The following is a 22,680-nucleotide window of genomic DNA, read 5'->3' as shown; positions in this document are numbered from 1 at the left end:
AGAAAAACATATATTCAGTGGCTTTGTGTGGAATATTCTGTAAGTGTCTGCAGACCCATTTGTTCTAGAGTTCTGTTTATGTCAATTGTTTCTTTGTTTATTTTCTGTTTGAAGGATCTGTCCTGTTCTATCAGAGGGGGTTGAAGTCCCTGGCTATTACAGTGCTATGACTTTGTTTCAATCAAGTAGGATTTGCTTTATGAATCTGGGTGCACATTAGTTAGCTCCATAAATACTTAGAATTGTTACATCTCCTTGTTGAATTGCTCCCTTTACCATTATATAATGACCATCCTTGTCTTTCATTACTTTTGTTGCTTTGAAGACTAAGTTATCTGAAATGAGAACTGCTATACCAGCTGTCTTTTGGTGTACATTTGCATGGAATAGTGTTTTCCATCTCTTCGCCTTGAGTCTGAATGAATTCTTGTGAGTTAGATGTATTTTCAGAAGACAGCAAATACTTGACTTGTGTATATTTATTTATTGATTTGGTAAGCCTATATCTCTTCAGTGGGCCATTGAAGCCATTCACATTTATTGAAAGAATTGACAAGTGGGCTGGATTTTTATTCATCCTGTTCAGCTGAACTTTGTTGCATGCCGTGGGGCTCGTGTTTGGAAACTGTGCGGGACGTGCCCCAGGCCTGTCTAGGACTCACCTGAGCCCCTTCTCCACTTCCTAGGAGGTGTCAATGGGAAAGAACCCAAACTCTGTAAAATAATTAAAAGAGGTTTATTCAGAGCCAAGCGTGAGGACCATGGCCCGGAGCCACCCCAAGGGCCTTGAGCAAGTGGACTGGCCATGGCTGGGTCACAGTTTGGTTTCCTACATTTCCGGGAGACAGGAATTACACATAAAGTCATAAATCAATACATGGAAGGGTACACTGGTTTGGCCCCAAAAGGTGGAACACCTCAAAGCAGGTGCTTACAGGTTATGGGTGGGTTTAAAGTCTTTTGGCTTGTAATCGGTTAAAGACATGAAGCTTTGTCTAAAGGCCTGGAATGTTTTTAGTTAAGATAAGGACGTCTGCTAATCACAGACAAGCCTCAGGACGTGAAGCCGGGCTCCAGCGACCTGTTAAGTAAGTTGGGGACCTGCAGGTGCGGTTCAGGCTCTGGCTTGCATGGCTTAGGCCTGTCCCTGGGTCACAGAGGACACCTGCAAGAGGGGAGGGGCCGGGACATCTGCAAGAGGGGAGGGGGCAGGACAGGTCCGACCTCCCTTCTCATGGCCGGCAGCTCAGCTTTAGGGTATTCTGGGGGCTCCTTGGCCAAGAAGGGGTCCATTCAGTCAGCTGGGGGCTCAAGATTGTATTTTAGCTCACAGAGGAGAGGCTCCCACCTGCAGGGAGGCAGGTGTCACGCAGGTGCACACGGAGGGACCCGCCAGGGGGCCTTGGGTCAGGGGAGGCCTCCCCAGCAAGCGACCTTACGCTGGGACTTGACCATGAGCAAGGACGGCTGGGAGGGCAGAAGGGGACACGTATTCCCGGCGGGTGGGGTCCACAAAGCTCACCTGCCTGAGACCCCCGGCCCTGGGGCAGGACGGAGCCGCCGGGACCCGGCCGGGGAGCGTGCGGTGGCGCAGGACGGCCACCAGGGGGCGGCCGAGCCGGCTCCTCGTCCCTGCGGGGCGCGCCGGGCGGGAGGGGCGGTGGCCGCGCAGGGGACCTGCCGGGGACTGCGACCCTCGGAGCGCGGCAGCCCCGGGCCCGGCTGACGCCCCCGGCCGGCCCAGCCCCGACGGGTGCCCGACGCCCGGCCGCGCGCGGCAGAGAGCGCAGGAAGCTCCCGGGACGCCGCGTCCCCCCCGGCGGGGACCTCAGCTGTTCCTGGGTCACCTGGGAACATTCACGGCAAAACCTGACGCGTCTTTCCCTGCCCTGGGTCCATCCAGACACGAGTCTCACAGAGTGTCGCCACCCGCCCCCTGTCGCAGTGCTGAGCTCAGCGCTGGCCGGATTGTCGCCCCCTCCTGGCACCGCAGGCCTTTCCGGGGCTGGTTTCCCTGTTTGCAAACGCACCGTCGCTGCAGGGCGCGGGCTGCGCTCAGCTGTCCCTCCTCGGCCTGAAACTGTCCCCGCGCGTCCTGCCCGAGCGGGGGCCTTTCCCGGACGCTGGGGCTGCGGGGCTCCCGGCCGGGCTCAGAAGAACCCAGCGCCCCGCAGAAGGTTCTGGAGGCCTGGGTGCGGGTTGCCGTGGACGCGAATGCGCGGAGCCTGGGGTCCCCGCGCGGGGACACGGGCCTTGGGGGTGTCCTCCCGCAGTGGCCAGCACGAATACAGCAACCCCCCCACAACCTGACCAGGGCGCCCGGGAGCTCCCGACACCCCACCCCAGGGACCCTGACCGGCAGGGGCACCCAGCGCCCACCTGCGGGAGGGCAGGGCCACCCCCCCAAGCTGACCAGGGCGCCAGGGCCAGGCAGAGGCTCCCGGGGGCGGCGAGGTGCGATGCCGCCTGCGGCCGCGCGGGGGCAGCAGAGACCGCCCAGGGCTTTGGCGTCGGGCAGAGGCGGCTGTGCCTGTGGTCACGTCCCACGAGGGCCGCGTTTGGAAACCTCTGGGTGCGCCGGGCCGGACACCGAGACGGGGCGCTGGGGACGCAGGCTCAAGAGCCCCTTAAGATCACCTTTGCTGGCCTCTATGGGGTGATGGGGACCCCCCTTCCCCCAGGTCGCCTTTCCTGGCCTGGATGGGGGGCTGGGGACACAGGCCCAAGAGCCCCTTAAGGTCACCTTTCCTGGCCTCTATGGGGTGATGGGGACCCCTTTCCCCCAGGTCGCCTTTCCTGGCCTGGGCTCCTCTGCAGTGGGGGATGTGTGTTGGAGCCGGAGGGAGAAGCCGTCTCTGTCCCTGCCTGGGGTGGCGGAAGCCTGGGGCCGTGGGGGCCGCCGGGTGTCCAGGTGGAGGGTCTGGGGGGCCAGGAGGGGCAGCTCTTCTGTGACAGGTGAACCCCCGCAGGGTGCAGGGACTGTGGAAGCCCTGGAGGCCCCCTCAGGCCTTCCCGCCTGCAGACGCCTGCCGGATTGGGTGCCCAGGAGGCCAACAACTTGAGGTAAAGAATTTTTCCATGGCTTTTAGAACAACAGTAATAAAAGCCTGTGTTTGTTTATTTGTTCATTCGTTTATTTTTTGAGACAGAATCTCCCTCTGTCATGCCGGCTGCAGTGCAGTGGCTTCATCATAGCTCACTGTAACCTCCAACTCCTGGCCTCAATCATCCTCCTACCTCAGCCTCCCGAGTAGCTGGGACTACAGGTGTGTGCCTCCTGCCCAGCTGACTTTTCTATTCTGTGTAGAGATGGGGTCTCACTCCTCCTCAGGCTGGTCTCCAGAACTCCTGGCCTCAAGTGACTCCCCCACCTCGGCCTCCTAGAGTGCTGGGTTTACAGGTGGGAGCCACCGAGCCAGGGCAATGATATCCTTTACAACTGGTATCACGGCCGACGGTGAGTCTCACAGGTTTGCATCCAGGAAAAGCAGGGCCCTCCCACCCCCCATGGAGTCCCCACTGAGGCTGGCGACACAGGCCTGTTCTGAGGGGCTGCATGACAAACAGCCCCTCACTAGTGCCTGCGGCGATGGCCCTTTGTCACGTCTCACGCAGGGCCGAGCTGGGGATTCCCGGGCTCCTGTGGCATTGTCTGGGCCATCGAAACGTGTCTACTGGTGGCTGGGCTGCTGTGCTCCTCCTGGGTGGCTCCCCTCCCGCCCCTGGGTGGGCTCAGGTGGCCTCCCTCCTCCTGGTCTCTCCGGCCAGGAGCTGCACATGGCCTGCAGCAGCTCAGGCCCGGGCACCGCCTCTCACAGCTGTCCTCGGGTGGGGAGAGTTGTCACAGGCCAGGCCTGGTCCAGGGGAAGGAAAGTCGCCACCTCTTGCTGGGCCGTCTGTGACCCCATGCCAATGGGCTCCTTGTTGTCATCCTGACACCAGTCAATTCGAGAATGCCGGCTCCCAAGGAGGGGCCATGAGGAATGACAGCCCATGTGTGTCCATTCTGAGACCACTGCAAATTCACAGTGGTGACGAAAGAGTTCTACGGTGACAGTGTCAGAGCACAGTGAGGCCGACTCTGTTCAGGACCATCCCAGCGGGCACAGAGAGTGGGCCATGGGCTTTGCGGGGGCGGAGACCGGCTCGGCTCTGAGCACGGCGGGGGCACGTGGGGTTTGCAGGGAGCCGCCGGGCAGAGGCTGGAGAGCCAGTTGCGAAGAGGAGCTCGGGGGTCGGTGACTCTGCTGAAGGCAGCCGGGGGCGGGGGCCGGACCCCCTGGGGGTGGAGCAGGAGGAACCCGGTCAGACACCGACGTGACCAGGTACTCAGGGGGGGCTTCTTGCTAAGACTGATTTCACCAGGACGCGCACAGACGGGCCTCGGACAAGGTTCAGGAGTCCGGCTCGTGTTTGGTCAAGCGAAGAATCGTCGGCAGTGAGGCTGTAAGAACGTTCCCGAACTCCTAAGCTCCTCACCTTGATTCCACGAGCGTGAACATTTGTGTCTATTCGACCTGCCACCCCGTCATATGGAGGTATGCGCGGTTGCCCCTCGGGGCCCTCAGCGGGCGGGGGTGGAAACTGTAGGTGGGCAGATTCGCACGTACATATACCTGTGCCTGCTTACCCTACCTGAGACCCGCCACCTGGCGGGACTGGGGCTGCGCAGCGTGCAGTGGCGCGGGGTGGCCGCCAGGGAGCGCCCGAGGCCGGCGCTGTGGTCCGGCGGGGTGGAGGGGCCCGGGCGGCCCAGGTGCACCTGCCCGCGGGCCAGAGCCCCACGCAGCCCGGCAGCCCCGACGGCTTCGCTGCCCTGTCCCGTCAGTGCCCGGCCCGGAGTGGGGTTGGGGCCGGCAGGCTCGGGGAACCCGCGCCCACCTGCGGGAGGGAAGGGCACCCCCAGCCTGACCAGGGCGCCCAGGGCACGTGACACCCCACCACAGCGGCCCTGACCGGCAGGGGCACCCAGCGCCCACCTGCGGGAGGGCAGGGGCACCCCCCTAAGCTGACCAGGGCGCCCAGGGCACGTAACACCCCAGCCCAGGCGCCCTGACCGGCAGGGGCACCCAGCGCCCACCTGCGGGAGGGCAGGGGCATCCCCCAAGCTGACCAGGGCGCCCAGGGCACGTGACACCCCAGCCCAGGCGCCCAGACCGGCAGGGGCACCCAGCGCCCACCTGCGGGAGGGCAGGGCCACCCCCCAAGCAGACCAGGGCGCCCAGGGCACGTGACACCCCACCCCAGGCGCCTAGACCGGCAGGGGCACCCAGCGCCCACTTGCGGGAAGGCAGGGCACCCCCCAAGCTGACCAGGGCGCCCAGGGCACGTGACACCCCAGCCCAGGCGCCCAGACCGGCAGGGGCACCCAGCGCCCACCTGCGGGAGGGCAGGGCCACCCCCCAAGCAGACCAGGGCGCCCAGGGCACGTGACACCCCAGCCCAGGCGCCCAGACCGGCAGGGGCACCCAGCGCCCACCTGCGGGAGGGCAGGGCCACCCCCCAAGCAGACCAGGGCGCCCAGGGCACGTGACACCCCACCCCAGGCGCCTAGACCGGCAGGGGCACCCAGCGCCCACTTGCGGGAAGGCAGGGCACCCCCCAAGCTGACCAGGGCGCCCAGGGCACGTGACACCCCAGCCCAGGCGCCCAGACCGGCAGGGGCACCCAGCGCCCACCTGCGGGAGGGCAGGGCCACCCCCCTAAGCTGACCAGGGTGCCAGGGCCAGGCAGAGGCTGCCGGCGCGGCGAGGTGCGATGCCGCCTGCGGCCGCGCGGGGGCAGCAGAGCACAGCGGGGGCGGCTGTGCCTGTGGTCACGTCCCCACGACGGCCGCGTTTGGAACCTCTGGGTGCGCGGGGCCCTGGACACTGAGACCGGGCGCTGGGGACGCAGGACAAGGGGACCCTGAGATCACGTGTCCTGGCCTGGATGGGGCGCTGGGGACTCAGGCCTGGGTCCTTTCCCTCCCTACCCACACCCCAACCCCCACCCCCGCCGCAGGTCACCTTTCCTGTCCTGGGCTCCTCCGGGGTTGGGGGTGCAGGTAGGAGCCTGGGGGCGGGGATGGGGGTGCTGAGAAGCTGCCCCCGTCCCTGTCTGGGGGTGGCAGAAGCCCTGGGCTGTGGGGGCCGCAGAGCGTCCAGGTGGAGGTCTGGGGGGCCAGTGGGGGCTCCCGCTTCTGTGACAGGTGCGCCCCTGAGAGCGTCCTGGGACCGCGGAAGCCCTGGAGCCCCCTCAGGCCTTCCCGCCTGCAGGCGCCTGCGGGGCTGTGTCTGCTCCTGTCTCTGGCTGGGAGCACACGGTCACCCTGTGAGTCCCCCGAGCCCCCGGTCCAGCAGCCCCAGGCACACTTACAGGAAGTGCCTCAAAGCAGAGGCACAGCCTAAAGGACCATCGTGGGGACTGTGTGCCCCGCCCAGGCCAAGAACCAGCGGCCCCTCCTGGGCCCACGGTGGCTGCGCCCTCCCAAGGGCAGCTTGAGCCCTCGCCCTGGTGTGTGCTGCTCCCCCTCCCCCACGTCCCAGCTGGCCCAGGGTGCCCCGCGGCCTCTGCACGGTGGGGCCTGCCCAGAGGGCTGCAGGGGTCTTCCCAAGGGGGTCCTGTGGGCCCGGCCTGTGGGGGGGCCGGCTGGGCCCAGGGGAGCCACTTCCACTGTGTTCTGGGGCTGCATTTTCGGGGTCTCTGGGCCCACTCCCAAACCCCTCCCCCAAGGCAGGTGTGAGGGTTCTGGTCTCAGTTTCTCCTGGAGTTACTCATTTTGGGCAAACTTGGCCCTCAGGGGCACATGCAAATAGCTGTTTGTTCCACACCGAAAATCATGTTTCTCAGCCTCTGAGCCTGTTTCCAGAAATAGTGTGCTTGGTTCCCCACCTGCAGTTGCAGCCACTGCCCCCCGGCACAGCCAGGCTGGCCCCCAGAGCAGGCCCACCTAGGGTCAGCGACACGGTGGCCACCCTGCAAATGACAGTGTATTGAATTCAGTGGTTCCCAGCTGTTTCCGTGGTGGGGAGCCGGGGCCCCGGGGCAGCCCCAGGCTGGCACAGAGGGCACAGCCCCATGCTGGTGGCCATAGGGCAGTGGAAGGAGGAGTGGGCTCAGGGTCACAGGGCCCTCACCAGCCCCCAGGGACCCCAGAAGGCTGAGCAGAGATGGCCCCGGGATGCCCAGGCACTGGCCCACCGTGAAGTGCCTACCTGCCCTGGCCAGGCCCCAGCTCCCCACCCTCGGGGCCTGGGGTCCCCCGCAGACAGGATGCTGGGGCTCAGCAGGGCAGGGAGGAGGCCTGAGGCCGCACGGTGACAGGCACTGGGGCCCCCGCCTGTGCCCCCGCCCAGCTCTGTCCTTGCCCCGTCTCCACCTGAGCCCCCAGCGCCATCTCTCCCTCCGTCCCCTTCTCGCCTGCCCGTCCCTGCCTGCCTTGGCCTCTGCCCTCGAGCAAACGTCCCTGCCTGAACTGAGGTCTGTCTCCCGCCGGCAGGGTCCCCACCCTCTGCTGCCTCCCCCTCTGTCAGCCACGTCCGTGCGGCTGTCCCGGCCGTCTTCTCTCCTGAGCTCTCTGCCCTTCTGCGTCTCTGCGTCTCTCTCTGTCTCTGTTGCTTGGTCTCTCTCTGTCTCCACCTGCGTCTCTCTCTGTCTGTATCTTTGTTTCTCTATCTCTGTCTGGCTATGTGTCTCTGTGTCTCTTGCTCTGTCTTTATCTCTCTCTTTTTGTCTCCTATCTCTGTCTCTGTGTGTCTCTCTGTCTATCTCTCCCTGTCTCTAAGTCTCTCTGTCTCTCCCCACTGGGTTCCTCCCTGTCTTGAGCTGGTGACTAGGGAGGCGGCGCTGGCAGCTGTGCGTGTCCCTGTGTGAGCTCCACAGTCACCCAGTAGGTGAGGGGTGCCCCTCCTTCTAGAACACTCGTGGCGTTCTCTGGTGCACACACTTTTTTATTTTTTACAACATGGCCAGGCTGGGAATTTCCTAAATCTTTAAGTTCTTTTTCCCGTTTGATGGTAAATTTCCTCTTTAATTCACGCTCTTCTCACGTTTTACCATAAGCTGTCAAGAGAAGCGAGAGCACCCTGAACACTTTGCTTAGAGATTTCCTTCACCTGATACCCTAGTTCCTCGCTCTGAAGTTCTGCCTTCACCAGAACACCAGGACACAGACCCAGCTCAGCCAAGCTCCTGCCGCTCGCTGTCTCAGGCGGGCGGCCCCTGCCCGGGTGCCCGGTGTCGTGTCTTCGCACCCCTCGGAGCGGCCCTCGCGGCCGCGCTGCTACCGAGGTTCCGGCCAAAGCACTGAGGCAGGGGCCGAGGCTGCGCTTGGTCCCAGCACTCGTCAGAATTGCCCCAATGCCCCGCCCACGGCTGTCCAGGCTTTCTAGAAGGGACCTGCGTTCTCCCAGCCTTTGCCCATCGCCCGGTTCCAAAGCTGCTCCACGTTCCCAGGGATCCGCGGCGGCAGCGGCACTTCCTGGCATCCTCGTCTGCCTCAGCGTGTCTGGCTGCTGCACGGAACGCCTGCGCCCGGGCCATTCTAGTGAACGTGAACTTACTGCCCACACTTTGGGGGGCTGGAAGTCCCCGAGCAAAGTGCAGGCGGGTTCAGCGTCTGGTGGGGACCCGTCGTCTCTGCTTCCACCACGGTGCCCTGGGGCTGCCGCCTGCAGAGACGGAGGCTGCGTCCTCATCTGGAGGGGACACCGGGGTGCGCTTGAGCCTCTGAGCCTTTTGCTGAGGCTCCAACCCATTCGGGAGCCTGAGCTCAGTCCCCTCCCAAACGCCGCCTGGGGACTAGTCCCAACGCGAGGCTCGGAGGAGGCACAGACTTCACGCCACAGCCGCCACCAGCTCTGCGGTCATTTCTGGAGCAGCCAAACGTCTTTGTCCGTAATAAACAACAAAATTCTTTTTTATTTGCATAATCATTATTACACTTCATATCAATTGGGTATAAATTATAATGGAGGGGGGAACAGCCACGGACTAACTTGCGCCCTTGGGCTGTTGCCGGAGGCCACGTGGGCAGAGCAGACGCCCGCTGGCCCTGCCCAGCCCCCCAGGGCAAGCGGGAGGACGGGCACCTTTCTCCGGAGCCATCAGCCGGCCGTCCGCATCCACAAGACCAGCTCAAAAGAGGAGCAGAAGCCGAATTATTCAAATTATTTCGTAGACAGTGCTCTTCAGCAGTGTGGAAACACCCGTCTGGCTTACCGTGAGGTTCCCCAGCTCATCAGAGAAACAGAGGCAGGGAGCAGGTCGCCGGCTGCAGATAACCCGGTTAGAGCAGCCACACCGCGCCCCGCTCCGCCGTGGCGCCTCAAAACCTGGGACGAGAGAGAGACCACTGAAGCGAACCCAGGGAGAGACTCTTCCTTAGCACGTGGGAATAGGCTGTTTTCTACAGTGAGGAATTTAGCTTCTCTGTTCTTTCCCCAACTTTACATGTTGAAGAAGAACTATGCTGTTTACCAGAGAAATGAGCAGACATACTTTCAAGAAGCTCCAAGGTTTTCTGGACCCCATTGATGGTACTAATTACCAGGAAGCTCGCTGCCCAGCTCCCTCCACACTGAACTTCAGCGTCAGACGGCATTGGTGGCCACAAAGGTCACCGGGCGAGGACCTGTCTCTCCACCTCGTCCCTCCAATACTTATGTATTCACCTTTCTGTGTGTCTGTCTGTCTCTCCTCCTAAGCAGCAAGAATCACGTGTATCTTATTTCCCATTTCATCTCCGGCGTTGGAACTTGGTAGGTATTTCATAAATACTTAAATAACTTTCTGATTTTATCTGCCATCTCTCTATAAATTATTTCCAAATTACAATCTTAGTTTTTTTAAATTTCAAAATATTAAGGGGGGTGCAAATGTTTTTGAGGGTTTTGTTTGTTTGTTTGTTTAGATACAGTCTAACTCTGTTGCCTAGGCTAGAGTGCCGTGGCGTCAGCCTCGCTCACAGCAACCTCAGACTCCTGGGCTCAAGTGATCCTCCTGCCTCAGCCTCCCGAGTAGCTGGGAGTGCAGGCGCCACCACCATGCCCGGCCCAGGATTGCTTTTGTAATGCTTGAGTCCTGGCTATAAGTGTGCCCATCTCCCAAATATTGTCCATTGAACCCTAGGTAGAGAGAAAGGCAAATTACAGTCATGTACAACGATGTCCTTACACTGCATTCAACAAAAGCTAAAGCAAACATCGTTAAATGTTGATGGGTCAGGAGAAAGCAGTAGAGGGAAGGGAAAGTGTCCAACTGTCACAGTGTTAGAGGAGAGATTAGCAGAATCTATGAGGACGCTGCAGCCCCAGAATGGTGGGACAGGAAAGGCCACTGCGGGATGGCTGGGCCCGGAAGACAAAGAGTGACACGGACCAGCCACAGCAACGCTGCTGTGGCCACGGAAGTCTAGGCAGAGAGACTGCACGTGCAAGATGCAAAAGAAGAGTTCACAGTGTGGAGCGTTGAAATTTTTGCTTCTGATCGTTACCTGGCAATGAATTTTTTTCTGCCTCCATAAACAACTATGAAATTAGAAAAAGTGTGTGAAACATTTGTTCTCAGACATTGGGTACAAGGACAGGGTGCCCTGGTGTCTTCTGCTGAGGACGGACCCGTGCACGTAGCTGAGGGACCGGCCGAGGGGCCACAGGGAGGGTCGGTGGGGGCAACGTGCGGCGCCCGCTCGGGTCGGGAACTCCCGCCACTCCCGTGGCAGGTGGGAACACGCGGTGCCCCCGTAATCACGGGTCCTCACAGAGTGTTCCCAGGAGCCTGTGGTGTAGCAGTGGGGAGAGAGTAGCCCTGCTCCCAACGCGGCGCTGGTAACTCTGAACCAAACCTCAGTCCAAGACCAAAGGTTAAAACTGTTTCCAAATACTTTACCTGGCAGCCCAAGTAAGACGTGCATGTGTAAGAGTAAAAACATTCAACACCCGGACGGGTGAAATGCACGGTCTACCTCCACATGCCAGGGCAGCAGGAGGGGTGACCCATGCTGAGGGGAATATTAACCTGCAGAAACCGGCCAAGAAGGTGTTGCTACTCGGGCAGTAGAATTTGCAGACGATGTAACTGACGCTGTGATGGCCGCGCGTTGTGTGTTCAGAAACGAGAGAAAAGACCAGCCGTGCTGAGTGGAGACACACCTGCTCCCGTCCCCGTCCCCCTTCCAGGGGAGCCCTCACAGAGAAGACCCCGTCCCCCTCCCACCTCACCCAGCCGACTTGATGTCCGGGCCCCCCCACTGCCACGCCCTGTGACTGTTGCTGTCCCTGGGTCGTCCAGGTAACCACGCAGGCTGGGAGGCTGGGGCCTGAGCAGGCCCTTTGTTCCCTGCCGGTCTCCCTGGGGGAAGTGGCCCCAGCAGCCGGTTCAGCTGGCCTCCCCGAGGACGCTCCCTGTCACCCCTCTCTCTGGATGAACAGCCCCGAGCTAGGCCGCGAGGCTGGCAGGGGGACAGGTGCCCTCAGGGCCCCCCTGGTGCTGCTTGGGCTCTGGGCACTCCTGGCTTCGGCCCAGGGCTCTCAGGGCCGTCCCTCCTGGCGCTATGTGTCCTCCGAGGTGGTGATTCCTCGGAAGGAGACGCACCGCGGCAAAGGCTTCCAGGTGCCAGGCTGGCTCGCCTACAGCCTGCGGTTTGGGGGCCAGAGGCACGTCATCCATCTGCGGCCCAAGAAGCTTCTTATGCCCAAACATCTGCTGGTGACGACCCAGAATGACCAAGGAGCCTTGCAGATGGACTATCCCTACGTCCCTGCAGACTGTCACTACCTCGGCTACCTGGAGGAGATTCCTCTGTCCATGGTCACCGTTGACACGTGCTACGGGGGCCTGGACGGAGTCATGAAGCTGGACGACCTTGCCTATGAGATCAAGCCCCTCAAGGACTCCCACAGCTTCGAACATGTCGTTTCCCAGATAGTGGCCGACCACAACGCGATAGGACCTATGTACAAACTGGAACGCAAGGAGGATGCGGACACCCTGTTCTCCAAGGTGAACCCCAGTGCGGCTCCCAGGACCTCTCTTATGAAATTTGCTTCGCATCAGTCCAGCTTCAGAAGCCAAGCTCAAATTTCCAAATCCATGTATGATGTGTTCGCAAATTTCTCAGCTTGTATCCAGTTTATAATAAGACTGTACAGTGTAACTGACACCCTCCTTCACGGTCTTCATTCGAGTTTCTTTCTTTTACTTGTAACCCTATATACCCAGAGGGATCCAGCCCCCATGAATGACTACAGGGTCCCAGGAAGTGAGATGTTTAACTATTACAGACAAACCTTTTCGCGGTGGATGGTCATTGTATCATCTCTGCTGATCATTAAAGAAGCGCCAACTGATGATCAGGTGGACCCACCAGTACGGGCCTTGTGCTTTGGTTCTAACCTGCACCATGTTGGTTATCTAGGTAGACACTATCTGATGCTAGCTATCGTAGTCAACAATCGCGTTATGAGGAATTTCGGGATGTCTTATGACGGGCCACAGTGCTATTGCCTCAGGAGAACTCAGTGCATAATGTGGAAATTCCCCGGGCTGACAGATGCGTACAGCAACTGCTCCATTGTGAGTTTCCAAAACGTAGTTGTCAGCGGCCAAGGGGACTGTATCTTCTACTTGCCTATATCCTCTCTAAATAGAAGCCTGGTGGAGGCTCGTTGCGGCAACTCCGTGGTGGACCCAGAGGAGCAGTGTGACTGCGGCTCCCTGAAGCAGTGCTACAGCAGCCAGTGCTGCAAGAGCGACTGCAAGCTGACACCCCAGAGCACCTGTCACATGGGGTCCTGCTGCACCAACTGCACCTTCTCCGCTGCCGGGACTCTCTGCAGACCCATCCAGAATATATGTGATCTTCCAGAGTACTGTAGCGGGTTCACCACGAGCTGCCCCCCAAACATGTACATGCAGGACGGAACCCCCTGCACCCAGGAGGGCTACTGCTACACAGGCAACTGCACGGACCCCAGCATGCACTGCAAGGAGATCTTTGGGTCCAGCGCGGAGAACGCTAACGAGGTCTGCTACAACCTAAACCTGGGCAAGAGCCGGTTTGGACACTGTGCCAGGCAAAACCAGCTGATGTATTTCAGTGCTTGTTCTAAGCAGGACAAGTTCTGTGGGCGGCTGCAGTGCGCCAATGTCACCCACCTTCCCAGGCTCCACGAACACGTTTCCTTCCATCAGTCCATCATCTCGGGCTTCCCCTGCTTTGGGCTGGACGAGCACCGATCGATGGGTACGACGGATGTTGGGCGCGTGCGGAACGGCACGCCCTGCGCTCCTGGGAAGTTCTGTCTGAACTATCGCTGCAGCGGGACCGTGAAGGACCTGAACTATGACTGTGACCCTCAGAAGTGCAGTCGCCGAGGGCTTTGCAACAACAAGAGGAACTGCCACTGCCACGTAGGCTGGGACCCTCCTCTGTGCCTGAAAGCAGGTTCCGGGGGGAGTGTAGACAGCGGAGCCCCTCCAAAGAGAATGCGGTTAGTGACACCAAGTGAGGAATCAGTGCTCTATTTGAGAGTGGCCTTTGCTCGTATGTATGCCTTGATAGTGGCACTGCTCTTTGGGGTGGCCACAAATGTACGAGTTATTAAGACGACCACAGCTCAGGAAAAGACGTACCCTGGGCCCAAAGGACAATAGTCACCAGCCGCACCCCCGTAAAAAGGTAGGGAATACAGTTGGAACATCTAGGAAAAGGAATCGGCAGGAGAGATGGCCAAGCTCAAGTCCACGTTTCTTAAAGTCTCCAGGAGGCTCAGGGGTCCCCTCACATCACGGGAGAATGCGAAGCGCTGGTTTCTGTCGCAGGTTCTCTTTTTGGGTCCCCGATGCTCACTCCGAAATAAATCTTCAAAACCAGGTGTTGGTGTCTTCGACATCTTTTTATGGGCCATTCGCAGCCCAGACTGAGCCTGAGCCCCTGACCAGGAGAGGTGACCTGAGTCCACTGCTGGGTCCTGACCTCAGGTCACTGGTCCCGGAATCAGTCGCAGTTGCCACCGGCTCCGTTAAGGGCACATTCGTGGCATTTCTCCAAAGTGTGCTCCTGAGCAACGAGGTTTTCCTTGTTCTCCAGGTGATCTGCCCTTCTCAAAACCCACAGTGGCTTTAGGGCAATCCGGGGCCGCTGCTGCCAAAGCTGCCTGTTCCTCACGGGGTGGCTGTGGGCTTTGGGGTGCGAGGGACATGGGTCCAGACACCCCGCTGAGCACGAGCTATGCTGCCTGGAGCCCACATCCTCCTGGCGGGAAACTGAGGCTGTGGGGTTGAACCCTGCATCCAGGGAACGTCAATCAGAAAAGTAAATAGGCCAAAATGCCCAGCAAGGTCTCCGGCATTGAGCGGGAGCTGGGTGAACGTCACTTCCTCCCTCCCTTCCTCACACCCCGTTTCAAGGACGTGAGGATGTAGGTAAACTGAGTCTGTTGCAGCGAATAACAGAAGCCAGGCTTTCCGAAGAGCAGGCAGATGCCCCGGGTATCCAAATAAATTAAATAAATATTATTTCATAAAATAAAGTGCAATTTAAGAAAATAATTGCATCAGCACATAAAGTATTTTTATATTAAAATTGTAAATGATATCTGTTTTTCCCATTGCAATGAAGGCACATCATTAAAAGTTTACAAGACGAAGCCCACAAAGCTAAGAAACGACACTTCCCACTCCCTGCACAGAAAACGACTCGGTCTACAGTAATACTGACGTCAGCATTTCTCTAAACACACGCGCAGTGAACACTGTACTTCTGTGATACACGCTGTCCAGAGACCTCCCACCCCGTCTCCAAACGCATCCTGCTGTCCCGTCTCTGACCCTTCTCCTAAGCCCCATCCAGGCCACATTTCAGATGCTGCTGGTCCCCTGCTGTGCCTCTCTCAGCCTATTTCCTCCCTTCCTGAGAGAATGCAAATGGGACGCTTAAAAGTGAGCGGAGGGAATAAAGTGCCCAGCCCTGCCCTGCCCTGTCCTGGCGGGGGGGTCGTGGCTCTGTTTACACAGCGACCCCCCTCCCGCCTGTGCACACCTTCCCCGCACCCAGCAGCCCTCAAGAGGGGCCGGAGGCAGCTGCCTCTGGGATTCCGGCCCGCCTGCTCCCCTGCCCCCACGGCAGCCCCAGAGCACAGCTGTCCCCACCCCATGCCACAGTCTGTGTCAGGGTCCCTTCCCCACACCTCACATAGGCTGGACCCGCAGGGACACTGCTCAGGGGTGGGGCCGAGGTGCGGAGGGAAGGGAGGCAAAGATGGATTCTGTTGAAGAAATGTTACAGGTGGTTTGAGCATAAATAGCTCACGCTGTGTAAACTTTTAGGATGATGCTTATTTTAACAAAGCAGAACTAATGAAATCCACATTGAAGTCAGGTAAACACAATGCAGAAAACCAAAATACCAAAAACACAAGTCAGCACTTCACCCAAGCAAACCACCCCCCATTCATCTCCGGGAAACAGCCTTTCAAGGACATCCACATTCTCGTCCCTGACGTCTGCGCACTGTGACACCAGCTATTAGAACTGTCCTCCTGCCCCCCAGCCATTCCTGGACGCTGGGTGAGCACCTTTGGGCAGATCAGAAGCTGCGCGGGGTTTCTCAGCCTGAGGGGCTGGGGCAGGACGGCTGTTCCCAGGGTGCTGGTGTGGGCGCTGCGGCCACCCTGAGCAGGTGTAAACTCCCACGCGTGGGAGGGCAGGAGTGCACGGGACAGGTTCCCTGGGGCGTGGAGGGGAGCGAGGGGCAGCCGCGGGGGGTCTGGGCTCTGAGCTGGGGCCTGGCCTGGGAATGACCCGACCGCCCAGGGCATGAGGCTCAAGGCCCCCCGGGGCGACCGGCTGGAGGGGTCGTCCTGGTTCTCCACTGGTGGCTTCAAATATTGCAGCTCCCTCCCCTGCCCCCCCCCCACATGCCCAGCCCCAGCGCCTGCAGACCCCAAGTCCTCCTGCTGCCTTCCCTGCACCCCCTGCGTCTCCCCGAGCCCCGACCTTCCAGGTCAGCCACCCCCTCTTCTGCTTTGCCTGGTCTACTGTGAAGCCACCTGCTGTGACTTACATTCTGGTGTCCCATCGGATCTCTATCGTAGGGATTCCGATATTCCGTCATGTGGCTGTTTTCTTCACTGTAAATGTTTCGTTTCGTGCTCAGCGATTTACAGCTCAGGGCCCGGCCGGCCGTGGGTGCCTCCCGCTCTCTGTTTTCCTCTCCTGCCGTTCTTCTCTGAAGAGCCAGGGGAGTCCCGACGGGCTCTCTCTCCCCCGCAGAGACGAGGCGGAGCACCTGTCCCCGGAGACACACACACCTGCCGGGGAAAGGAGACTGCAGTGCGGAGGGGGCCCTTTCTGACTCAGGTCTAATGTGGGTTTTTATTTACATATTGAGCGGTTTTGTCATCACCGTGGGAGGGAAATGATGCCGTGGGATCCGCAGTGATTTCTGACATTCTCTGTTATTCTACATTAGGATCTTGTCATCAAGATTTCCAATAACAGTATTTCCATCACCAAATCTCAATTACCCTTAAATCCTCTGCTGTTTTTTGGTCTGAAAAGTCCCCACTGTGAATGGCCCCTCCGTGCCAACGCGGGGTGCGCGGCGGGGTCTGGAGAACAGAAATGGGGGACCACCAGGCCCCGCACGTCCGTCCGGCACCATCAAACCCCACGGCCTGGACGTCACCCACAGACGGTTCACACTGACGTGTCCACGATGACTCCAGTAAGCAACGTCCCTTTTTCCTCTGACTTTTGCCGCCATTTGCCCCGAATTCCTGCTCTGCTCTCACTGCACATTCTCTGCTCTTGGTGGGGGCAGGGAGGACGAAGGACCCCCCGCCCCCCAGCCCCTCAGCAAGAGCTCGACACTGTCTCTTTTCTCCCCCCGGACCACGACGCTCGGTGCTCCTTGGCGTGTTCATCACGGGCAACCCGCGAAACATCTCACTTCGATCTTCAGCAGTTCTCTTTGCTCCGTCACAGCTGCCTCACCGCCACGTTCTTCTCCACAGCGTTACAGCCCGGCCAAGGCTCCAGCCAGAGTCTCCTTAATTATGTCTAAAACAGTGAGAATAATCATCGCAAGGAATATCCACAAGCTCCTTTTAACCCTGGAGACCGAATTCTCTCTCTCCCGGGGACGAGCGTTTCCTAGCACTGCGCTCCCACCACACACGCCTGTCGCACACGCCTGTCGCACACGCTCTTCTCCAACCAAGAATTCATCCCCGTGTCCCTGCTGCTCCGTGAGCTCCCTGAGTCCAGGACACGCACATCTGCGTCCCCGCAGGGCTACGGGACGCCTGGGACCCCCACGCGCCGAGCTGGACGGGGGTGCTGTCCTTCCCCTCCCTGACCCGCAGCGGGCCAGCCTCCGTCCCCGCCGCAGCCGGCGACTCAGGTCCAGCAGCTACTCTGGCTCATCCCCCCCTGCTGAGCCTCTGCTCCCGCACCCGGACTCCTCACGACGTCGTTCTCCCGACGGCTGTCCTGGGCAGCTGGGTTTCCTGTCTGCATTCGAGGCTCTGTCCGCTCAGGGACACGGAGGAAAGGGCCCTTCACGGGACGCTGGACCCAAGTCAGCCAGTGAGGGCTGAGGACCCACGGGGGAGCCGGGCACGGCTCAGCGGTGTGACCCGTCAGAAGCAGAACGACGGCAGGTGTCCTTTGTGTATGAGAGACGAGGCTCACTCGGTCCTCTCTGGCTCCCGGGGAAGCGGACACTGACACCAGCGGTGACAGCCGCGAGCAGCCCTGCACCCCTGGCTCAAGTCGATCCCCAATTTATGCGCTTTCAGACTGGCGGTCACACGGTGAGGTCACAAGTCCGGGGCTATTCGGGGGCGGGTGGGGCTGTGCTGGGGTCTCCTCCACGGCTCGCTCACGCCCTGTCAGCAGCGGCAGCAGGGCTCAGGGACACAGGGACCCCCAGGGCAGGTCTCCGCTGGATTGGCTAAGGGATCCACTTCCTGGAGCGGGGGGCTTCCCGCTGGTCACGGGACGTCCTCCCGTCTGCCAGCCGAGCCCTGTGCTCTTCTGTGACCAGGCCCAGGTGTGTTCTCGCCACCACAGAAGTGGGAACCATTTCTCTGTGGTCGAAATTCAGGGCCACTAAGAGCCCCGACTTCAGTATATGCAGTTAATCCCCGGAACACAAAACTTGTCCCCCTTAATGTTGTGAAATGTGGAAAATCCCGTGCAGGGGACCCAGAGAGCGAGACATGGGCACTGCAGTGTGGTCCGCTTGCACCTGAACACCAGGGCACGGGGCCAGCTCGCCGGCTGGCAGAGGAGCTCCCGCTGCCGCCTCTGCTTGTGGCCCCGAGTGGACTTTGCCTTCCCCAATGGTCCCCCTCCAGGTGAGGGCCCCAGTGCGAGGGAATTTTGCAGACACTCGTGTTCGTGCAGGTGAGCGGCGGGGGGCGGGGGGCTGACGCTCTGTGGACCACGCGGGGAAGGCTCAGCTCCTCGGCACGAATGCTCGCCTTGCTCCACAGACAAACCTCGTGACCGGGGGCCAGGAACGGCTTCAAATTCACAGCCGCACTCGGAAGCGTGTGGTTATTTCAGGTGGAACACGGTCTCCCAGGTTAGCCGAGCCAGTGAAGCTGCTGTAGAGTCACCGCAGACATCGGACCGTACCCTGCTTTACCGGAATTCAGCGTCGTTATCCCATCTAGCTGGTGCCTTAAGGCTCTCAGATATCCCGGAACTTCAGTACGGATTCACAGAGAATGGAAAAGCACTGCGCTGGGTGGGCAGCACTCCGGAGGGCCTGGCCGTGGGGGTCCGTGGCACGTGGACATGCATCCTGGGAGCGGTGGCACCGGCGGTCCTCCCAAAGCCACCCTTGACCCTCGGCCACCTGCAGCTTCCTGACCAGCTCGATCAGCACATTTCCCGGCGTGGAGGAAACGGACACAGGCTGGGTGAGCGGGGACCTCCCGGAGGGCCCCTGTCCTCCCCCCCGGGGCACAGCCTGCCTCCTCCCCCACGGCGAGCCCGGACACAGGCCGCCCTTCGCGCCTTCACGTTCAGAGTCACCTCCCACGCGCAGACCCCACTCGGGCAACCAGACGAAGCCACAGCAGCCGTTTGCTTGAGTCCTTGCTCCTGCTCACGCGGGGAAATACTCTCCGGGAGTCGTGGGCCTCCGGGGCAGCAGCAGGAAGCACTCTGGCTCCTCCTGCTTCGCGGGTGGCTCCTCCGAGATGCGTGCGTCTCAGAGGTTCGGACACGAAGGCTGCGTCTGAGCACAGGGGTCCCAGGGCAGGGGCAGCTGCAGCCGTGGGGCCCAGGTTGGTTCCACCTGCGGGAGCCCACCTGGGAAGCCCACCTGGGAAGCCCCCGCGGGCAGGCTGTGGCTGCTGGCTGACGGTCCCTGCACGTGGCGACATGTCCCGTCTCCAGTGCTGTGTGACTGCTTCCCACGGCATTCTCTGAACACGTGGAAGTTGCCTGCAGTTCCTAACGTTTATTTTTTTTACTGGTTTACTCGTAATTAGGTACGATGTACACACAAGTATGTTCTTAATAGTTTTTTTTTCCCCCTTAAGGTGAAAAATAGTCAGACAATGAATGTATCAATTGCCTGTATCTCTTGTCAATAAAAATTGTTTTGGCCTTTCCAGTGATGACTTCAGATGGCACCGAGGCGGCGCTCACTTCCTTTGATGTCACGGAGGCACCGAGAAGAAGCTGCCTGGAGGTTCCTGGGACAGACGGCAGCTGCACCGCAGCGCGTCCTGGTCGGGGAGACGCCCGAAGTCCCTGCAGCTTCTCTGCTGAGGCACGAGGATGTGAGCCTTCTCCTGGGCTGATGAGACGGCTCCCCTGAGTGTCCCCCAGGCTTGGGGTGTGTGAGGCTTACCGAGATTCCCAGACCCTTTATCCACCGCCAGCAGAGTGGAGGAAACAGCCCCGAGCCCTCCCGCAGGCCTCCCTTGCCCTGCAGAGCTGGGACTCCCTTCCGGGGCTGCCTCTGCCCCGCCTCACTCCGTGCCCCCGCGTGCTCCCCAAAGCAGTGCCCAGTCTGCTTCCTCCACGGCAGGGCTGGCAGGGGGCCAGGACCTGGAGGGAGAGGGTCCCACCTGAGTCACAGCAGTGGCCGCAGACACAGTGCAAAGGCACAGCCCCTTCCAGGGACCCAGGGCACGGCAGCCAGGGCTGGAGAGCCAGTCACTCTGCCCACTCTGCCCGGGGAGGCCCCTGGGAAAGTCGCGCCCACCGCTGAGAAGAACAGGAGATCTGCGTGTTGTCCCTGCTGACGTCTGCGCCCCACGTGAGCCTCCAAGATCTCAGAAAGGCGGCCGTGGGCTGTGGTGTCTGTCTGTGACTCTGGCTTTGCTCCTTGTCCCCACGGTCCTGTCGCAGGTGCCGCTGCGGGAGTCGGGTCCAGGACTGGTGACGCCCCTGCAGACCCTCTCCCTTCCCCGTGCCACCTCGGGGGACGCTGCGTCTAGCAACAGTGTTTGCCTAGAAGAGAGGCCTGGCGTGTGTGGGGAGGACGGGCCTCGGGGAGCTCAAATCCTAAAACTTGTTTAACTTCAGTTTGCCTTGGCTACTTCTCGGCCCTTTTTCCTGTCACAAACATTGGGTGTCTGGTTGTAACTGTCAGCAGCAACCAAACCCCCCCCAAAAAAGAAAATCCTGAGGTTTCGATTGGGACTGCACTGCACGTACAGCTTACTCTGCGAAATTGGCGCCTTTACAATCTTTGGTCTCCTGATCCAGAATATTTAAGAACAAATATCATTTTACACAAACTCTTAGAATGGAAAATCAGAGAGCCCAGCTAGTCGTGTGCAGCCAGTATAATCAATGCTGAAACAGTTATACTGGTTTTAGGTTTTACAAGGCATAAAATTGTAGGCCAATACCTCCACAGCAGAGCGACTGCCCGAGGAACAAATGAACTTGCTCAGGAATGAATGACAGGGGGCTGCAGTTGGGACACGCAGGCCGGGAGGAATCCCAGCTGCACCCGGAGAGGCCGGGGGAGGGGAAACATCCGCAAGCAAAGGGGAAGTCGAGGCGGGCGTCTGGGCGGCAATGCTGGCCGCAGAGCTCTGCGGGGGCTGGTGCGGCCGGGGCAGAGGCAGCCGCTGCTGGGCCAGTTTCTGGGGCTGGTCTGTCTGCGGCTGCAGGCTGCAAGACGGGGCTCCGCCACAGAAACGCCTGCTGCCGGGAGAACCAGCAAAGCGCGCAAGGCGTGTCGGACGTGAAGGAAGTCCTCGTGGGTTTGTGGGAAGCCCTGTGGTCGTTCCTCCCTCTGGCGTCCAGCCTGAGACCCTCCTTCCCCGCCCCCAGCTCCTCCTGGTCAGGCCCTGGCAGGACTGACTCCATCCTGGCATCAGCAACTTTGTTTCTCATGAACGTCAGGGGAAAACCCCAAACAACTTGGCAGATGGGAGATGATGATACATTGTAAGACGCTCGCTGTACGTAACCTACATGACAGACTGGGGTCGTTGCCAGAGCGACAGGTTAGCGCGACGCCTGCACAGCACTGCCAGTTCTGCTCTAAAACGGCGAATCCAATACCGTGTGGCGTTTGCCTCCACAAAACAATCAGCTGGTATAATTCGGCACGTTCGCAGAATAAAGAAGAAAGCTGTATGGCCCGCTTGGTAGATGCAGGACCAGAAAAAGCGGAGCACCTTTTTACGAGACTTCCCAGCTAAATAAGCTCGGAAACGAAGTTCCCGCGCCTTGCAGAGGCACGTAAGAGTCTCACGGCCATTGCCACGCTGGCGCTGGGACGCGGGCAGCTTTCTCCTGCAGCCAGCCCTGCGCTGGGAAGCTAGTGTGTGCAATGGGGCGAGAATGAAGACGTGATGTGTAGAAAGGAAAAAATAAAACTGTCTTTGATCACCAGCCACGTGGTCGTGCTTGAAGACAGTGTGAAAGTTACGTGAACAAAAGTTCTCTGAAAAGTGATTTGGAGAAGAGAAGCTTTATTCCCATGCGCTGTTTGCAAACCGTGGATGTCTGTGTGTCCTGCAGCCAGGAGTGTCTCTCCAGGACCTGAGGGCCGTTCCCGTCAGATGTCCCGTCAGGAAGGACGGGCCGCCTGGGTGTCCAGGCTCTGGCAGGGCAGAACCCAGACTCAGCGGAGGCCGCCCCCGACGCAGCGGCCCCTCGCACGGACAGGGCCAGCCGGGGTGTCCGCTCCGCTCCCTGACCCCACCGCACCCGCACCCTGCCCTGCCTGCCTCCCCTGGGAGCCTGTGAGCTCTGCACAGAGGGCAGGTGAGCTCAGCTCCTCCCCCCACGCGTTGCTAAAACAAGGTTTGCACCACCTGAAGGAACCTCCCAACCTAGGCTGTGTTTATCACTGGGGACACCTCCAGCAGGTCTGGGGCTGATTCCAAAGACAACGGCAGCCGCCCAGAACAGGCAGTCTAACAACGAGACCCGAGCAGGCCCTGGACACGCCCCGAGTCACGTCGGAGCAGGTGCAGGGAACGGGAGCCCCACGGCCCAGACTGGGGGCCGGCAGTCGGGGGCCCCGAGCCCCCAGGGGCAGCCCAGGCCTGCTGACTGCCCCGAGTGCTCACCCCCAGGTCCCGGGTGGGACCAGCCCAGAAGCTTGCCCACCCTGACATCCGCGGTCTGGGGTTCTGGAGTCCTGTCCGAAGGGGCACCCGGCCTCTGCCAGCCACTCTCACGTGGCCACTCTGGGTGACAGCGCTG

At 60.2% G+C, this 22,680-nt stretch overlaps 1 protein-coding gene and 1 gene segment (V, D, J or C); both read left to right on the top strand.

Moving 5' to 3' along the window:
* LOC138397063 (immunoglobulin heavy constant mu-like) overlaps positions 1–22,680 on the top strand; it is an 87,663-nt gene that overhangs the window by 22,129 nt on the left and 42,854 nt on the right.
* Positions 11,404–13,635, top strand: LOC138380928 (disintegrin and metalloproteinase domain-containing protein 21-like). Its single transcript, XM_069465357.1, has one exon. The coding sequence runs from the start codon at positions 11,404–11,406 to the stop codon at positions 13,633–13,635; it is 2,232 nt and encodes a 743-aa protein (XP_069321458.1).

The sequence above is a fragment of the Eulemur rufifrons genome, chromosome 2 (assembly GCF_041146395.1).
Source record: "Eulemur rufifrons isolate Redbay chromosome 2, OSU_ERuf_1, whole genome shotgun sequence".
NCBI classification, from domain to species: domain Eukaryota; kingdom Metazoa; phylum Chordata; class Mammalia; order Primates; family Lemuridae; genus Eulemur; species Eulemur rufifrons.
This window is presented reverse-complemented; position numbering and strand designations above follow the sequence as displayed.